Source organism: Bison bison, unplaced genomic scaffold, assembly GCF_000754665.1.
Source record: "Bison bison bison isolate TAMUID 2011002044 unplaced genomic scaffold, Bison_UMD1.0 scf7180017864029, whole genome shotgun sequence".
NCBI lineage: Eukaryota > Metazoa > Chordata > Mammalia > Artiodactyla > Bovidae > Bison > Bison bison.
In genome coordinates this window covers 2732789-2752244 of record NW_011494601.1, presented here as the reverse complement: position 1 = coordinate 2752244, position 19456 = coordinate 2732789, and the positions used below count along the sequence as shown (strand labels likewise).

At 52.8% G+C, this 19456-nt stretch overlaps 1 protein-coding gene across 7 annotated transcripts in view; it reads left to right on the top strand.

Moving 5' to 3' along the window:
• The window catches only part of ZMIZ1 (zinc finger, MIZ-type containing 1), a 216823-nt gene that overhangs the window by 126682 nt on the left and 70685 nt on the right, over positions 1-19456 (top strand). Inside the window, exon 1 of one of the 7 annotated variants that reach the window (XM_010834171.1) lies at positions 15960-18946. The exons of the other annotated variants lie outside the window; for them this stretch is intronic. Within the exon in view, the coding sequence (XP_010832473.1) occupies positions 18832-18946 (115 nt within the window). The 5' untranslated portion in view covers positions 15960-18831. Of the gene's footprint in view, positions 1-15959; positions 18947-19456 lie in introns of those variants that run through there. 7 annotated transcript variants of the gene reach the window in all.

Here is a 19456-nt window from a genome sequence, read left to right as displayed (position 1 = left end):
TCTCAAAATAAAAAATACTCAACAGAAATGTTCAGGGCAAGGAACGATAAGCCGTCCTGTGCCAGGCCCACTCCGTGCCAAGCACGGGGGCTACACACACATATAAATGCACCCCACACAGTCCCTGCTCTCGGGGTTTGAAATCAATGCTCCCTTTCTGAGGGTGAGAAATGACAGTTATCCTACACACAGACACAGCCCTTTACACGGCCTTCCTTGTCCAGCCCCATGAGGTCCCCGAGACAGGCTCGAAAGTGAAAACTGAAAGTGTTCATTGCTAAGTCACGTCCAACTCTTCGCGACCCCATGGACTATAGCCTGCCAGGCTCCTCTGTCCATGGGATTCTCCAGGCAAGAATACTGGAGTGGGTTGCCATTTCCTTCTCCAGGGGATCTCCCTGACCCAGGGCTTGAACCCAGGTCTCCCGCATTGCAGGCACAGATTCTTAACCATCTGAGCCACCAGAGAAGCCCAAGGCAGGCTTATTCCCATTTAAAGGGGAGGAGTCTGAGGCTCTGAGGGGTAGGGAGGTGGTCTCAGAGCAGGCAGAAGTGGAGCCAGAGCTGTGCCTATCTCTGCTTCTCTGCTGGTGTCCCCGAGGAGGTACATGGTCTCTGGGGAGATGCAGGACCACAGGATTATAGCCCTTCAGGCACCAAGGTATCCCCACCTTCCAGCCACCACCCAGCCTTCCACCACCCAGACCAAAGGTGCATCTGGGACAGAGGTCCTGCCAAAACAGTCTCCACCACCCCACCCTAGGGTGCCCTGAAGATGCCATGGCTGGCCTAGAAGTTAATAAAGCCATGGGCAGCAATTAATTCTGCAGAGGAAAGAGCCAGGTAAGAGGATTAAGGAAGCCAGAGCTTTGGTTTTAAGATGGAGCTTAGCTTTCTCACCCCCAGAGGAAGGATTTCAGGGGATTCAAGGGTGTGAGAATGAAATGGAGCAGGGACTTGGCAGAAAGTGGGCGAGGTGGTTATGGAACTTTTAAGGCATGCATTGCAAGCCACGGCCTTGTAAATACCTTCTGAGTTAGACAGACGGACAGGAATTAACAGCAGTGCAGGTATCATCAGCCTTGCTTATTTAGACTTACAGAGTCCAGGGCAGGGCAGCTGGCTTAAGAAAAGAATCTGATTTATAGCCCCTTTCAATCATGATGATAGCAAATATCTTCTCAGTGTTTTCCCAGTACCAGGCACTGAATGCAACATCTTCAGTGATCCCAGACCCATCTCTGCCCCCATTTTATAGATGAGGAAACTGGGGTTTAGGAAGATTGAGCAATTTGACCAAGGTCTGAATTGTAATTCAAACAAGAATACCTAGTCCTGAAGTCATCAGCTGCCCTTTCCTCTATGTGCAGATTGAAATCAAATTCTGGGAAAGACAGGGTAATGACTCAAGAGAGCTTGTCAAGATCACCTGAACTAGTGCAGGTGGAAATATTAAGTATTTGACAATGATTTGTCCTTGCTGGTGGGTTAAACACCTTCATATCTTTGAGCTCATTCAATACTCATGGTCTCGTGGTTGGTGAGGAGCAGAGAGCCTAGCACTCAGTAAACATTCAGTACATGTCAAGTGTTGTTATCACGGTTTCCTGGTTGGCCCCAATTCCAAATGTTTTTATCTCCAGAAACTATTCAGCTATTTCATGAATGGAGTAGTCGTTAAAAGCATGGACTCTGCAATAGCATGTCTGGTTGTGAAAACCACCCGGACCTCCACTCCCCAGCTGTGTGACCTTGGAAAAGTCACTTAAGCTCTCTGTGCCAAGCTTGCCTCATTCGATAAAAGGGGATACTAATAATGCCTACATCGTAGGTATTAAGTGAGTACATGTATAGTATATGTACATGTATAGTGCTGAGAATGAGGCCTGGCATATACTGAGTATGCTCAGTCATGTCTGACTCTGCGACCCCATGGACTGTAGCTCGCCAGGCTCCTGTCCATGGGATTTTTCAAGCAAGAATACTGGAGTGGGTTGCCATTTCCTTCTCCAGGATGACTTTCCCAACCCAGGGATCGAACCCACATCTCCTGCATTGCAGGTAGATTCTTTACCGCTCAGCCATCGGGGAAGTTCCAAATGCTGTATACATGTTAGCAATCTTATTCCAATGCGTTGGCATTCAGACTTTCTTAGGTTGCCTCACATAGCTGGAAGTAGCCTAAAACCCTGTGCCTGACCCTGTGTTGTAGTTTCGGGTCTGGAAAATATGGAACATCTACTTAGATAGAGCCAAAGTCAATGCCAACCACACCCACCTCCAAGTTGGTAGATAGAGGGTGTTGTTTAGTCACTAAGTCATGTCCGACTCTTTTGCGACCCTATAGCCTGTACCCCGCCAGGCTCCTCTGTCCGTGAGATTTCCCAGGCCAGCACTTTGGAGTAGGATGCCATATCCTTCTCCAGGGAATCTTCTTGACCCAGGGGTAGAACCTGTATCTCCTCCACTGAAGGCAGATGCTTTATCACTGAGCCACCGGGAAACCCAGGTAGGTGAATGGGATCCTATTAACTCAGTCCAGGAAATGGCCCCTTTCTGAGGCTCCAGGACCAGAAGCCCACAGCTGTCTCCAAGACAACAGAGGATCACATGGGGTTAAGACGGCATCTTCTTTTCCCCCAGAAGAGGAGGCTGGGCTCCAGTCAGGGAGGTAGACAGCCTGCTGAGTGGAGAGTAGAGAGCTGGCTGAGGTGGCCTAGGTAGGGCCAGCAGCACCCTGTCTGTGCCTTGGCCTGGGAGGTTTGAGGGCCTCTGTCTCTCCAAGTTTCCCAGCAACCCTTCTCAAAAGTCTTTCAAGAGAAAGTGACATTTAAAGGACCATAATGGCCCAATGGTTAGGACCTGGCATTTCCACTGCAGGGAATAAGGGTTCGATCCCTGGTCGGGGAACTAAGATCCTATATGCTGTGCGGCATGGCCCCACAAAAAAATAAAATTCAAATTAAAAAATAAAATACCGTTTCCCTGGTGGCTCAGATGGTAAAAAACCCACCTGCAATACGGGAGACCTAGGTTCGATCCCTGGCTCAGGAGGATACCCTGGACAAGGGAATGGCTGTCTACCCACTCCAGTATTCTTGCCTGGAGAATTCCATGGACAGAGGAGCCTGACAGGCTACAGTCCATGGAGTCGCAAAGAGTCAGACATGACTGAAGGACTGACATTTTCGCTACTACTACTTATAGAGCTCTTGTTTCATGCCAGGCTCTATGCTGGGTATTTTATGAACATCGGCACTGATTCTCATGACAAACCAACCCATTTTACAGATCAGAAAACTGATAGACAAAGAAATTTATTCACTTGCCCAAATCCTTTTGTGTAACAAGGCGAGGAATGAGTGGATAGATGGCACTCACCAGATAGATATTTGGACGGTTGAGACTAAAGAAAAGATGAAAACAAGCAAGAGAATCAGGTTGATGATGTAGACCAGCCTGCCCCACCTCCAAGCCTCAGTCCTTCTTCTGTTCCTCCATGGCTGCTGTACCTTCTCTCTCATGGATCAGGCTCATTGTGAGTGTCATGCTCGGCCTGTCCCCAGGGCAATCTGACCCTGGTCAACAGACCCCCATCCTCTTGCCCCTCATAAGCTACCCAAGTCACGTGCACAGCAGAGCAAGGGCTTAGGAGGAACCAGGCCCTGGAAACTGTAGTCTTAGCCTGCAGGTTCCCAGCCTGGTCTCCACACTTTCAGTGGCCCTTGAGTCAGGTCCAGCCAGCTGCTGGAACAGCACTGGTCTCAGGACAAGCAGAGAAAAAGATCTAGAAGCCACAGGCAGGGCAGTGTGGGACAGGGGTCCAAGCTCAGGTTTAAGCATCAAGCTGACCTGGGCTCAGCTCAGCTCCATCACTTCCGTGCTACATGTGACCCCAGCTGTATCTCCCAGTCTCTCACAAAGCGATAAGTACAAAGTACTTAACTCAAGCTGGCATCTCAGAAGGGCTTCGTACATAACCATTTTGATTATTACATCCTGCATTACAGTACAGTCTCTAAAACCTACTTGCTGCGTGAGTTTATGCAAATCACTTCACTTTTCTAAGCTTGGGGTCCAAAAGATCTAGAATCCGGGTCTCCTGGCTGGAGCGGCAGCAATTCTGTTTCCTTGGCAACCCAGCTGCCTCTCAAGGGACCATCTGGATCACGTCGCCCTGGCAAGGTGCTGCCCAGGCAACCAGGTGTTTGTGTTCTGCAGTGGAAGCTCTGCAAGGTGGTAATTCCTCTCACTGGGGACAGGGTGGTGGCCAGGCAGGTGGCTGGAAGGAATCCTCGCTGCCTCAGTCACTGCCTGCCCTTGCTATTCCTGGTGCACAGAGAAACCGACTCCAGAGCTTGGGAACTCTAGCCAATGACTTTCCTTGAGGAGCTATTAACAGATGCTTCATTATATTCCTCCGCACATTTTCTGGCTTGTCGAGGCTGGCCAGGTGGAAAACGCTGCCTGGGGCTGGACTCCTGTAGGGAATTCCAAAAGACCCAGTCTCACCTGTTTGGGATGAAAAGCCACTATTGTCTCTGGCAGGAAACAGGAATTACTAGCGGGGAAAAATTTGAAGCCTGCCTTTGAAACAGGCACATAATTATAATAACAGCAGAAACTTGGGTGCAAAGGATAAACTAATTCACCCCTTCCACAGACGTGCATGGGCAACTATTATATGCAGACTTCATGAATGGCACTCAGGTAACCTTGAGTGAGTGAAGTCGCTCAGTCGTGTCCGACTCTGCGACCCCATGGGCTGTAGCCTAACCAGGTTCCTCCATCCATGGGATTTTCCAGGCAAGAATCCTGGAGTGGGTTGCCATTTCCTTCTCCAGGAGATCTTCCCAACCCAGGGATTGAACCCAGGTCTCCTGTATTGTAGGCAGACGCTTTACCATCTGAGCCACCAGGGAAGATCAAGATTGTCTATATCCGTGAGAAGCTCACAGACCCGGACAGCTTAAGAAAAAACACAATGTCAACAGACCCACTTCAGCCAAGGGAGAAGCTGAAGGGGAGGAGGGGTGGTATGCAGAATCCCCTGGGGCCAGCCACTTCCAGCAGCAAGCTCTCCCAACCCAGAGCTGCTAGAAAAATCAGGAACAGTTCAGGGACACCCCGGGCTCTGCCAGCACTTCACACAAGTGAGAGCTTTGACTTTTCCAACAGCCCATGAGGGAGAGCTCTGTCCCCTTTTACAGATGGGGAAAACTGAGGCTCAGAAGAGTGAAGGCCACGCCTAGGTTCACAGAGCTGGGGAGTAGGCGAGCTGAGATCAGAACTGGGCCTGTATCCACCATGCATCCTCTCGGGGCGGTGAAGGGGGACCCCCGCTCTCCTGGTGGGCTGTCAGGAGCAGCTCCATCGCCTGGAAGCATGCAACCGCTCTCTCTGTGATGAATACAATAAAATAATCCTCCATCTCTGTCCTTCTGGCTCCTTCTCTTTTTCTCTTTCCTTCTGCCCATGTTGCCCCCCACTTCACGCCCCCTCCCTCTCTCCTTCCCCCTTCCTGCCCTCTCGTTTCTTCTCTCTCCCCCGCAGGTCCTCCCCTCTCCTTTCCTCTCGCCTTCATTTCCTTTGTCTTTCCTTTCCTCTTGGGACCACAGCTCCATGCACCATTGGTACCGCTGGCTGCAGTTCAGCTCTGCTGAGGTGTCACCTGCAGCCTCTTGCTCCGTCCTCAGGTTCACTGTCCTTGGGGGCACCGCCCAGTCCACCCCCAGACTGCCCAGCCCTGGGACGCACCCCCAGAAATAAATGCCTGCTGCTGTCTGGCGCTGTCCCCCTCCTGAGTACCCTCAGCCGAGGAAGTGACATAATTGCATGTTTTCCCATTTCCTCCAGGCTCCGTGTGGTCCCGAGCCCACTCTCAGATGTGCCGCCCAGATGTTTAGAATCACTGCCGCCCAATTAAGCGTCTGCCAGGAGGCCGGGAGGCAAGGGGCCGCGTGCGTGTGAAGGGCCCACGTCTGTGCAGACGGGGCCAGGAAGAGAGAAAATGGGAGCTCGCCCTCCCCAGGCACAGACGGCGGGAAATTGTTTGCCATCGAGCTCCATGGGGGAGCCGAGTGCTGGCAAGTGTGGCGAGCCGCCCGCCCCGTGTGTGACTGTGAGCCGCGCCTCAGCATCTCTGGGGAGAGACTAGCCTACCCCCTGGGACAGGGCTTCTGCGTCTGGTTCTTTCCTCTCACCCCAAACAGAGAGAGAACTGTGAGGGGGAAAGACAACCGAGGAGAAGGGCACCGCCCCTCTAGAGAGAGAGGACAGAGAGCGGAGAGGTGGCCCCTTCCATGGGGTCTGTTCCCTCCCAAGCGCTGCTGGTGCTCCAGTCTGGCCAAGGCTAGATGTCTGAGTTCAGGTCCCAGGCCTCCTCCTGGTACAGAAGGGCTTCCTCAGCTTGGAAGATCCACATGTCCACAGGGCAGGAGGTGATGTCAAGAGCGATGGCATCAGGAAATACAGGATGACTTGGGGATCAGAGAGCCCAGCACCACCAGTGGGCAGCCACGGCATGGGGGGCCACCTGAGGCCGCGTGAGACACATACCCACAACTGCCAGGGCTTCCGATTCCATGACAGATCTCCTGAGGCTTTAACATTGTCATGCATCTCCTATTTAAGACCCAGCGCTGGCCAGTCTAGCTGGGCCTGAGGGCTGGCTCTCAGGTGGCCAATGGGGGCTTGGAACTTAGATCATTCAGGACCAAGTGGGGACAGATTGATTCATGGCTGCTAGGAGGAGGGGCCTGTCTGTGGAGTCTATGGTGCTATGTCATCGTCATTGAGTACAGAAAGAGACCTCATGCTATGTCCGCAGGGGAGGGCTGACAGTGAGGAGCACCTGAACGGGGTGGAGTGGGGCAACAGGACCTCTGAAGGGTAGAAATCACCCATGTGGCTTGTCTAGCCGTGGACGCAGGCCACCCTGGGTTTGCATCTTGTTCCCTGCTTTCAAGCTGTGTGACTTCGGGTACCTGACATAACCTCTCTGAGCCTTAGCAGTAGTACCAGGAAACGGGATGATAGCCATACCTCCCTCCCAGTTGTCTGTGGTGTCTGGGGTGTTGAGAATTAGTAGATGATGTGGCGGAAGCTGTGCCTTGCGCGTGGTGAAGACTCAGTATCCATTTGCCATACATAGCGCAGCAAGACAGGTGGGTGGAGAGTACCCTCTCCCAAAAAATGAGCTGTGGGAGGAAGAAGGCTGGGTCGGGGAGGAGGATACTGTGTCCTGGAGAGAAAGGGGGAAGCAGGAGGACAGTGCCCTTGTGGAGGACAGTGGGTGTATAATAAGGATAAATAGTATCTGTAGTAGTATCGATTTAATTGCCACTGATACTGTTGGATGTGATTGTCAGACTGCAGAGGGCCTTCCCGAATCACCTGGCCTATTTTTATCTGAGGGGAGACTGGCACAGAGACGGGGCAATGTCCCCAGCATCCCTCATGGTGCCAGGGGCACGACCCGCCTGATAACAGCTGTTGTTGTTTAGTTGGTCAGTCGTGTCTGACTCTTTTGTGACCCCATGGACTGTAGCCCACCAGGCTCCTCTGTCTGTGGGATTTCCCAGGCAAGAATACTGGAGTGGGTTGCTATTCCCTTCTCCAACAGATCTTCCCAACGTAGGAACTGAACCCACGTCTCCTGCATAGTCAGGCGGATTCTTTACCAGTGAGCCACCAGGGAAGCCCTAGCCTGATACAGTGCTTAACATAGATACTCTTCCCATTACTAGCAGGAACACTGTTACTCCCAGGACAGCTACTCTTACTGCTATTGCTATTACTCACACTAGCCGATTGCTACTAGTGCTACCATTATTTTACTACTAGTATGAATCAATTAAGTGAAGTTTTATTGAGTTCTTACCATGTTCCAGACGCTAGGCAAAATACTGCACAGACTTCCTCTCCTTTCATCTTTATAAAAATATTGAGAAGAAACGGAGACTCAGGTTAATTACTTGCTCAAGGCCACACAATTAGCAAGTGGCAGGGCTAGAATTAGACCCAGGCAGTCCCGCTCCTGCACACTTGGGTACCAGGTCAGACCGCCTTATAGAAAAAGGAAGGAGGCTTGACAACCCCGAGCCTGGATGAATGGAAGCCTGGATGCACCTGGAGAGTAGGGCTGCACGGGGATTAGCTCACTGGGCAGCTGCCTTTGTGGAGGGATCTAATAGTCTGTCTCCTGCCTTGTTTCACAAGACCTGAAATTCCGCTTTTCACATGATTTTCTTTGGATTAAATTGCATGTCCCTCTGTCAGTGAGCCTTGTCCATTCAGTCTGTCATTTGATAAGAGCGTGGTGAGGGGTGGTAAGGCCAGGTCCCAGACTCAGGCAATCCTAGATTCCCGTTCTAGCTGCTTGCAGGCTGGGTGACCCTGGGCCGGTCCCTTCATCGCCCATCTCCCAGTGGTGGGATGTCACATCTGAAGCGCCCAGCCCAGGGCCCCACAGAGTGGCTCCTCTGTGCTTCCCCGTGACTCCGCAGGGCCCTGGTCATACCCCCAGGCACAGCACTCCTTACAGATGAGGCCCCCATTCCCAAGGCCCAGGCCAGTGATGGCAAGAAACCAATAGACTGCATATAGAAAAAAAAAAACCCAGAATTCAGAGGCCGTTCATCCATTCGTTCAGCAAACAAGCATGGAGCACCCCTGCGTCCTGGACCTATGCTGAATGCCTGGATCACGTGAGTGAGCCCAGTGCAATCCTTACCTTCTAGGAGCTCAGGGCTTGATAGAGAGGACAAACTTGGGATAAATGCCCTCCAGTGATGATATAATCGTTATGACCGGCTCTATAGGAGCCGAGGGGGGCAGGGGGACTGAGCCTCGGAGCTTAGAGAAAGCTTTCTCAAGGAAATGATTCTCACAGAAAGGCTCCCAGGAGAAAGTCTGCCCAAAGAGAAGGACAGAGAAAGGCATTTCAGGTAGAGGAAACAGCATGTGCAAAGGCCCTGGGTGCAGAAGGAATGTGGCTTCACCTGTTCTTTCTGTTTTTTCTGACTTTGTGCAAGATGCTTCTCTCTGAGCCTCAGTTTCCTCACCTGTAGAATGAGAACTGTTGCCCCCAGCTTCCCAGGGTTCCAGGCAACTGAGAGCTTAAAGGATATGAAGGTGTGGGTGCTGGCACTGCCCCCCTAAATGCCTAGGGAAGCTGGAGGCTGCCTCTTGGCTCCTGGCTTCCAACCACCCCCGACACTTGAGGCTTCTGTTGGTACTGATTGTTCCTCCTCACAATTAGGTAATGAGGCCAAATTCAATTACACACCACGCTCCCAGGTCTGTCTGAGGCCCAAGGGGGGCTTGGGCTCCCTTTGCTGGGATGGGGGAAGGGACAGCTGGAGTCCTGCTCCCAGAGTTGGGCTTTCCTACCATGCATCCCAAACTACTGCCTGCACCCCAGATGTGGAAACTGAGCCAGGGAAGAGGCTCAGCTGCTTAGCCCCAAACCTCAGGGCTGATTTTTTTCCTCCTCGACAGCCCCAACCCAAGCTGAGGGCCCATGGCTTGTCCCACACCTCAAATTCATCACAGGGGTCCTGGCTCCTCTCCCCTGGACAAGACCCCCCACGTCAAGATTTAGACTCTCTGCCATCCTTGGACTTGTGGCAGTTTCTCCTCCCAGCTACATACTGGTACCAGCCACTATTCAACACTTTGATTGGCATATGAATTCAGAGAGAACACACCTCCAGTAAAGTTGGATGAACCAGGGTTTGTAAATGTCTTTGAGGCACCTGCTGGAGGCATCCAGACAGGGGCAACCCTGGTTGAGGCTAGCACACAGGTGCTCTCAGAGACCATGCGTAAGGGCCTTGAGTGCCAATCTAAGGCGCTTGAATTTGAACTTGATCCTGACAGCCCTGGGGAGCCAGGGAAGGTTTTAGACAGAGAGTGATGTGATCATATTTGCTTTTGAGAAAGCCCAGGGTAGAGAAGGGACCTAGACCAGAGGCAGGAAACCAGGTTGGAGGCTGTTCTCCCAGTCAAGAAACTATGGAGGTGAAATTGTGATATATGCAGAAAGAAAGGGATGGATGGGGACTTTCCAGATATGCCCACCCTGGCTGCCTACAGGTTGGCCCTGGGAAGCTCATTTGGTGATATGGTGGCTCAGTGGTAAAAGAATCCGCCTGCCAATGCAGGAGAGACCGGTTGGATCCCTGGGTCAGAAAGATCCTTTGGAGGAAAAAATGACAACCCACTCTGGTATTCTTGCCTGGTGAAGCCCATGGACAGAGATTCCCGGCGGGCTGCAGTCTGTGGTGTCGCAAAAGAGTCAGCCACGCCTGAGCGTGCACACACAGTTGTTCTATGATTGCCTCACGAGTTATTGCTTCTGAAGATGACGCACAATGCTTTCCAGGGTGGGCAAAGTCTTAACTTTGAATTCACTTAATTCTAAAATGAGAGTGGTTGTATGGGGGTGTTTATTTCTCTTAGCAAACTCCTTGCAGAACAATTATGGCATGCAGAAAATTAAAAAGAAATTAAAGAATAGCTGAAATCTAACTTCCATGGGATAATAACTTGATGAATAACCATTATTCAACAAATGCTTGTTAAGCACCTACTGTGTTCCAAGTATGAGCCACTAGGGATTCAGCAGTGATCAAAACACAAGATTTCTGTCCTCATGGAACTCACAGTCTACCAAAACTGATGTGCTTATATTTACTTGGAATCATCTCTAGATTACTTATAAATCCTAGTACAATGCAAAAGCTAAGTAAATCATTATAAATACAATGTAAATGCTATGTTAATCGTTGCCAACATGTAGTAAGTTCAAGTTTTGCCTTTTGGAACTTTTTGAAAAAAAAGTTTTTTCAAAATATTCTTGATCCACAACTGCTTGAATCCACAGACGCAGCGTCCATGGTTATGGAGGGCAGACTATATCGTAAGCATCTTGCTTGGCCTGCTCCATCCTTTACAGGAAATCAGTGGGGGTCAGATCAATAGTGCCACTTCTTGAGGCCTTCCCAGCCAGAACTGGGGAGACAAGTGCCCCCAGCAGAAATGTCCTGCATTTGCACTAGATGTCTTCACTGGGTGGAGAAGCTGTGGCCCGGAGAGACATACTGACCTGCCCTTGGTCACACAGCAAACCCCCAAGCCCCTCTCCCAGGCAGCATCTGTCTCAGTGTGGGACTTGGCTTCTGGCTGAGGGGTGTGCTGTTCTCGCCTGCTGAGCTCAGCTCTGCGGATCCTGATTTCAACATCAGGCCTCCCACTCCTTGCCTTGCCCTGGCGGCCACTTTGGATTTCCCCCAGATGTTCCTGTGTGGCCTGTCTGCTCACGTCCAGAGGCCCCGGGGGTGGGGGACACCTGGGGACCACACTGCATGAGTGCGGGAAGTCACTGGATCCCCGGGGCTGCCGTGAGCAGGGGCATGGGGCTGAAAGGAGCAGGTGCCTGCAGGGTGTTCTCTCCCACGGGACTGTCAGGAGAGGCGGTGGGCAGAACACCAGAGGACGCAGGGTTCCTGGTGAGCTTTAATGGGCTTAGGAAGTTCATAAAACTGCTGTACTGCTGCCCAAGATGCACTGAGGTGCTTGGGCATGCTTCTCAAGCACCCTCCTCTCTTCTTACCTATCACAGCACCACAGAACCAAGAGGGCCTCAGAAACATAAGCCTACCATTGCGGGAATCCCCTCTCCATCCTCACACCTTGGATGACAAGGTGTTCACTGCCACCATGGGTAACTCTGTCAGGAGCTCCTTCCTTCTTCTGAGCCCAAGCCTATCTTCTTTTGATGCCCACATCTATCTTCCTGGTGCACGTGACCCCCCCCCCCACTGTGGATGAGGAAAGGACAAAGGTCCAGGGTCTGGTCTCCAACCTCCCTGTGAGGAGGGGGAAGAACAGAGTGGGGCAGGCCATCCCCATCTGAATCCCAGCTCATAGAAGGAGACAGTGCATGGCCAAGAGCCCTTTAGAATGGTGAGTCCTCATGTGTCTAGGACTTTACAATTTGCAGAACACACCCTTGACATTACCATTGGTGGAAACACAACATGGTAAGATGGCTTGGGGCTCTGGAATAAGCCAGAAGCCCTGGATTTAGTCTTATCTCTACCACTAACTGGCTGTGTGACTGGAGGAAGCCCTGGTCCCTCTCTGAGCCTCAGTTTCCTCATCTGATAATTAAGACTAGGCTCTCTTTACTCCAGTGCTAAGTGAGTTGGTGGTTCCAAACACGCAAGCAGAGGCTCTGCAGGGAAGGGCGCTGCATGTAACAGGCTGTGCAGGTTTCCGGGCACCCTGGAGTCAAGTGGTTGTTGGGGCAGCCTGATTCAGCCTTGCCGGCCCCCACCCGCCGCAGCCTTGAGTCAGAGTGTCCGGACTGAAATCCTTCCCCCATCCCAGCTCCATTTCTTCCTCCACAGAGTGGAGGACAGCACCCTCCTGGTGCCTGCACGAGTCTTTGTCTGGGGAGCATCAGGAGTGAAGTTGGCTGCCCCAGCCCAGACAGGGAGGTGTGTCGCCCAGCCAGGCATGCAGAGAGACCAACAGCTACAGAAGGAAGGGAAATTGCCTTTCCAACTGCAGAGAGTTCATGTCAGTCCAACTGGGGGGCTGTCCGGAAGCCCCCCCGGAGAAGCAATAAAACCCCAGGAGTGCTGAGGCATGGACATTCGAGCTGCCTTGGCCGTCCCATCCCTTCAAAGGTGACTCCAAAAATCAATGGGAAGAGATTCATTAGGGGCCTGGGTGGTGAGCTCCTCACCACCTCTGGCAGCCCCTTTGCTGACCTGAGCTTCCTGTCTGCACAGGCAGCTTCGACTGAGAACATCCCACGTTCTGGCAGACAGTACGTCAGGGACCCAGTCTCTGAGCAGCATCAGAGGGCAGAAGCAGGGCACCACAGACCCTACTGTTCACTCGTTCATTCCCTCATTCTTTTATTCATTCAGGTTGCTGGTCTGTGCTTCATTCACGCAGCAGATATCAAGCATCTGCTTGGCATAGTTTAGATCCTATCAATAAAACATGTACAAAACAGACAAAAGTTGCCGTTGGCAGGGAGCTTGACTTCTACCAAGGGAGACAGGGGTACCAAGAGAAATAATTGGAATAATTGATCATCAATCAAGGAAGACCCTAAGTCAGGGAGGAGCGGTAGCCACTGAGGAGGGCCTGCAGCTTTGAGCAGAGTGGCTGACCAAGGCTTCCTGAGATTCGGGTGTCCCCTGGGTGGAGGCCTGCAGGAGGCGGGAAGTGAGTCTGGCCACCTGGAAAAGAGTGCTGGGGGTGTCTGCAGCCTGAAGTCCGGGAGACTGGAAGGAAATGAGGTCGGGAGGCGACAGGGACCCGGTCAGTCAGAGTCCTGTGGGGCCCCATAAAGACGTGGAATTTTGCCACTGACTGAGCCGGAGCGGTTTAAGCAGAGGAATGATGAGCTGTGAACTTGGGTTTCGGCAGCGTCGCCACGCGTATCAGGTTGTGGAGACGCCATAACGAAGTAGCCCAGGAGCAGCCTAAACAACAAGGGTTGTTGTCTCGCGGCTCTGGAGGCCAGAAGTCTGAGACCCACGTGTCGTGGTGGCAGGGCTGTGTTCCCGCAGAAGGCACGAGGGAAGGACCTCTGCCAGGCTCCTCTCTGGGCCTCTGGTAGTTTCCCGGCTCCTGAGAGCGGAACTCCAATCCTCACACAGCACTTTCCCTGGGTGCATGTCTGTCTCTGTGTCCAAATTTCTACTTTTTATCAAAACACCAGCCATATGGGGTTAGCTGCTGCTGCTGTTTGGTCACTCAGTCGTGTCTGACTCTGCGACCCCATGGACTGTAGCCCGCCAGACTCCTCTGTCTATGGAATTTTCCAGGCAAGAATACTGGAATGGGTTGCCATTTCCTTCTCTAGGGGATCTTCCCAACCCAGGAATCGAACCCACATCTCCTTCATTGGCAGACGGACTCTTTACCACTGAGCCACCTGGGAAGCCCTATGACGTTAGGGTCCACCCTAATGAACTCATTTTAACTCTATCTTCTGTTGTCCTGTTTCCAGAAAAGGTCATATTCACAGGAACTGGGGGTTAGCACTTCAGCATCTTTTGGAGATGTGGGGACCCACAACCCTGTGGCCTCTCAGCCTCTTGAGAATGATCGCTGTATCTCTTTGGTCCTCCCCGGCACCTGGTATTTGCTGGCCTCGCTTCTATTTTACAAAGGAGGAGGTAGAGATTCAAGGAAGCCAAAGTGACTTGTCCAAGGCCATCAGCTAGTCAGTGCTTGTTTCCTAAGCCTTGGCCTCCAAATCCGGGCACATCTCCTCCCTCCACAACTCCTCAGCTAGCAAAGACATGGTCAGTGCCTTCCCGTCTTTGCTGAAATCCCTCCGACCTCTCTGTGTAGCTGAGAGGCTGTGGACATCCCCGTGACATGGGCAGACAGCCTGGGTGTGGCTGCCTTCCCAGCTGCGTGGGTGGAGGGGCAGGCAGCAGCTCTTAAAGGCAGAAGCCACCTGAGGGCCCGTTTCAGGCCTGGTTTCTGGGTTCCCGCCCGCGTCCTCTCTCCTTCTCCAGTCTGGCAGGAGGCTTTCCTGGATCCCCGATAACCTCACGACCGTGGGGCTTCTCAGAGGTGCCCATCGAGTGTGGGGCAGGGGTTGGTTTTGTTTTCTTAACGAAATGATTGTAAGATTTGGGCTGATGCCAAATACAGACTGCTGGGAATGCAGCCTGAGTGGGGGATGAGGGCCCCACTGTGGGATACCTCCAGGAAGGGTGGGGAGCAGTGACAGGAAGTTCAGAGCCAGGGAAGTCTCATTCTCCACTGTCACCCCCATCCCCCCTTCAGGTGGAGCCCTGGACAAGCCAGAATGCAGGGTGGATGGTTAAATCGCACAGAGGCTAAACAGGAAAAAAGAAATACAAAGAAAGTAGACATTTCCTTATATGTAATATGGTGTGCTGGAAAGAATATGAGTCAGGGAGACACGACTCTTATCACAGTTCTAACTCACTGTGTGACTTTGATGATCACTCTCTGGAGTCCCATCTTGGGAATACAATCTGAAGGTTACTGGTGCAGACTTTATAGCCAGATGGCCGGTTAGTTTAAATCCTTCTGCCAGTTGTCTAACCCTCTCTGTGCCTCACTGTTCTCCTTTGCAGTGCGGAATTAATCATACTTCATCAGAGAGGCTTTGGGTGAGGATGGCATGTTGATACTTGGAAAGTGCCTAGAACTGTGCCTGGCACTGGCAGACACTCTGACATCAGGAGCTCTGTATGACTGTGGACAGAGGAGAGGCCTGGAGCCAGCTTGGAACTCTCAGCTGGGTGTCCCCAGTGGGATTGTGCCCTCCCGCTGTCCCTGTGTGTGGGTAGGGGCCCCAGGGCTGGCTGAGATTCCTGCATTGGCTGGCTGGGAGCCGAACCTCAGCTGGGCCTTCCTTCTTTGAGATTGTATGTGCAGAATCAAGGAGGCTGCCCAGGGTGAAGGAGGGAGGGAAAGAGGCAGAGGTAACAGGTTTAGTGAAGGACACGGGAGTTTGTGTCTTGACCCCTCAGAGGTGGGCAGAAGCCCCAGGAGAAGGTCCCTGAAGGCAGAGTGCCTGAATCAACTCACGCCCAGTGCAGCTGCTTGAGTCTTCCTGGGGCAACTGAGCTGGCAGTGAGACAAATGCCCCATGGCCAGTTATCCCCCATATGTGTGTGTGCCTTTTCTGAACCCACTCCATGCCCCACACACCCCTCCAAGCACCCCGAGAAGGCCCAGTTGTGTGGAGACAGATGGCCAAGCAGCTCCCAAGGCCTGAGCTCATGCCGACCACACTCCCATGGACACCACACGGGGCCTCCTTGTCTATTTCACTCTCCTTGCTGAGTGCTGGCAGAGAAGGCAATGGCAACCCACTCCAGTACTCTTGCCTGGAAAATCCCACGGACGGAGGAGCCTGTAAGGCTGCAGTCCATGGGGTCGCGAAGAGTCAGACACGACTGAAGTGACTTAGCAGCAGCAGCAGCAGCAGCTGAGTGCTAGAGCCTGCATGGATGACATCCTTGAGTCACTGGGATCCTTGTTGAAACCTGCTGAATCAGCAAGCCCTGCCTGAGGAAGACCTGGCTCGGGGTGACTCTGGGGTTCATTGTTCTGCTTCTCAGTCTCAGTTGGAGGGAACTGGGGCTTTGTATGTCCCTAGCTACCTCCACCTCCCCCCGCAAAGCCTTGCAGAGGAGGTGACCCTGCCTTGGGCCTGGGAACCACTTCTCCACTCACGGGGGACCTACATCCAGTGGCTTTGCTCTTTCATACTCATTGGCCTGGACTGGAACAGGATCCAGGAGCCCATCCCTCTAGAGGTGAGCTCAGGAGGCCTGGAAGAAGCTCCTCCCACACGCCAGACTCCACCATAGAGTCAGCCTCCGTTGCCTGGGTGGTCCTGTGGAGGTGAGCTCCACACGACAGGCTCCCCAGATGGGTGAAACACCCTCCCTCCCCCGCCCTCCAGTGCAAGCCACGGCTGCCTTCCCGGCTGCAGTGCTGTGATTTATTGGCGGCTCCTCCTCGCCAGGGCCCACGGCAGGAGGAGTTCAAACACCCACAAGAAAAGCCACCAGCTATTGATCCCCGAATCGGGCTTCCCAAGCGCTCCCGGGCATTCATCAAGGAGCCGTGGTGCTGGGGCCGCAGCTCTCCCTTTCTTCTTCCTTTCTTCTGCCTCCCAAGTCATTCCCCCAGGCTGTGCCCCCCTCGCCGAGGTCACTCGGAGAGCTCGCCAGTGACTGCGTGCAGAGGTGGAGAGCGCCTTTGTCTGCTGCCTCTTTCCTGTAGATCCTTATCAAGGCAGGCGCCCAGGGGGTGGAGCGGGCCACTTTGGACCTTGGGCTTTTAAGAAAATCTTTGGAAGTTAGAGGAGTGGAGTTGGAATGTAGAATAAGTAGGGGGATGCCTTTCTGAAGCAGGAACTGGTCGGAGTATCCATGTTTCTCTAGGCTCTGGGCTGTAGTATTAAGAGCTTGCTAACCAAGTGGGGCTGGAATGGGACCAAGCAGGTCTTGAAATTAGCATGTGAAAACCCTAGCTTTGGCCTGGAGGCCTTCTGTGCGGGCTGGTGAATGGATTGTTGAAAACAATTTGTTTTCCTAATTACATAAATCTGCTAGCAGAGTATTTACCTTTTTTTTTTTTTCCCTCTCACCTGGGGAAAGTCTGTTGGTCCCAGGCCTGTGAAGTTTAAATAAGCATATCAATACTCTTCTCTCACCCTACCTTGGGGCTCCTTCAAGAATGGGTTCTGGGGAGAGCGGAGAGATAGGGGAGGGGAAGGGGTGGGACTGTTACTATTCCCAGGCTGGGCCTCCAGGTCTGTATTTCTCAGGTATTCCTCTGCTCCGTTCCAGACCAAATTCTGGTTCAACCTACAGGAGTGGTTTTTCTGAATTCAGTGCCTAGAGCCACACAGGTACCAATGTATACAGAGTATTTCAAGAATGAATCCGGAAGTTCCAAACATTAGGGTCCTTGGTGGCTCCCAAGGCACTAAGGACCAGGCAAATATTGTGAACTATCATTGCACAGAACTTCTGGGGGGAAAGAATCCAGAAGACGGGTGTTTCGGGTATTTGAGGTCTTGGTGACTTGGGTTCTGTATCATTGAGGTTTGAGCCCTGACATCCTATTAAAACCAGATTTGTGTTAGAAAAACGGGTCTTAGAGACATCCATTTCAATGTTTTCTTCTGAAAAGTGGACCAAACTGTCGTGTCTCCTCTGCTTCTGGGTGTCACTGCTGAGCACTGGGATTTGGATAGGAGTCTGTGTTCTACGGGATCTGCAAAGCGAATTGGACCAACCAAAGAGAAGAATGGGAAGGTCTTCACTGGCCCCAAGGCTCTTCCCTCATGGGCTCTCAAACCCCTCTGTAGCTACTTGGGAAGGCAGGTCCTCCAATGGATGTCTCAGTGAATAAATGACTGTCCCTAAAGAAGCCATTGTAACTCAGGATGAGGGGAGGCTCCTCCGAGGATGGGAGACTGAGCAAAGCCTGGAATTTGGACAAAGCAGGAAAGTCCTTATGCTGTCTGCCCCCGGGTTGGCCCTGCAGGAAGGTAATGCCAATTAATCTCTCTTGCAGGAAGCTAGCTCTTGTCCAAAGGCAGCAAGTTATGAAGTATGAATTAATCCATTTAACCAGCCCCTCAGAGGGAAAGCCCATGACAACTGCATTTCCAAATGCCATCTCTGAAAGTGATATTTCAAGTGGCAGTGGGTGGGATTAGAGCCTGCTAACGATTTATGTCAAACAGGGAGCAAGAACATAATTTCTAGATAAGTGATTTGTTTCAGGCACTTCCAGGGCTGGCAGTAGGACAGACGGGAAGGTTTCCGGGCCAGCCAGAGCTCAGACTGAAAATAGGGGGCTGGTAATGGGGAATGAAGGAAGGAGAACAGGAGAAGCTAAGTCAACGGCTAGCAGACCTGGTCAGTTTCCCATGATCGCAAGGAGAGCAGTACAGGGAAGTCTCATATAGAGGGGATTTTCAAGACAATTCTGGCTGGCTTTCATTAGAGTGAAAGATGGGGCCCCACTTACCTTCCTAATTGTTTGGGCAGTTAGGTTGCCATTCAAGAAACTTTCACTGAGAGAGGGCGGGGCTGGGGGAAAGGGGCTTAAAATAAAGTTTGTCCCAAAGAGGATCGCGGTGATGGGAAGTGCCTACGAAAGAAGGAGCGAAGAATCCTTTGGGGTGGCAGGGCGGCGGTTTGGTTTCCAAGGGTGTCTGCTCAGCTCAGCGCCAGGAGCCCTTGCGACAGACAGGCTGGAAGGAAGAGGCCGCGGCCACCACAGGATGCAATGTCAGAAGGCAGCAGCTCCCAGGGCGGGGCAGGGCCGCGCGCAGCCGCCACCCCCGGCTTCCCTACCGCTGGTTCCAGGGCGCAGAGACTCCCCGAAGTCAGCGAGCTCGAGCGTACGTGCGCCCGCTCACCCTGCCTCGGGGAATCCCAGGGGTGCCAGGGGCCTCTGTGCCAGGGAAGATGCCAGACCGCCTGCCTTCTCCGCCCCTTAGCCCGTTCCGAAAATCCTTTAAACCAGGTCACAATCCGGATGCCCCAGTCCCGCCCCGCCCCCTCTCCCCCCGCGGGGCCGAGGCCGCCTCCAGGCCTGCTCCCTCCTCCGCCCCCACCCGGCCTTGGACCCTTATTAGCAAGACCACTTGGGAGGATTCTCCTGGGGGGCAGGAGACACCCGAAGTCATCCACCGGCTGTGCCTTCCCGGCGGCCCCCTTGGGCTGCATCGTTCCGGGAGACCCACTCGTACAAGTGTTGCTTCCAATTAATTGCCTAGGCGGGGGAGGGAAGGGGGCCTGTCGCCGCCCCCGCCCGGAGGCTGGAGCGCCGCTCGTCGGGTCGTGCGTTCGCTTAGCGGCGGCGTGCACCAGCACCACCCCTGCGTGCAAGTTTGAAATGTGAGCTGCCT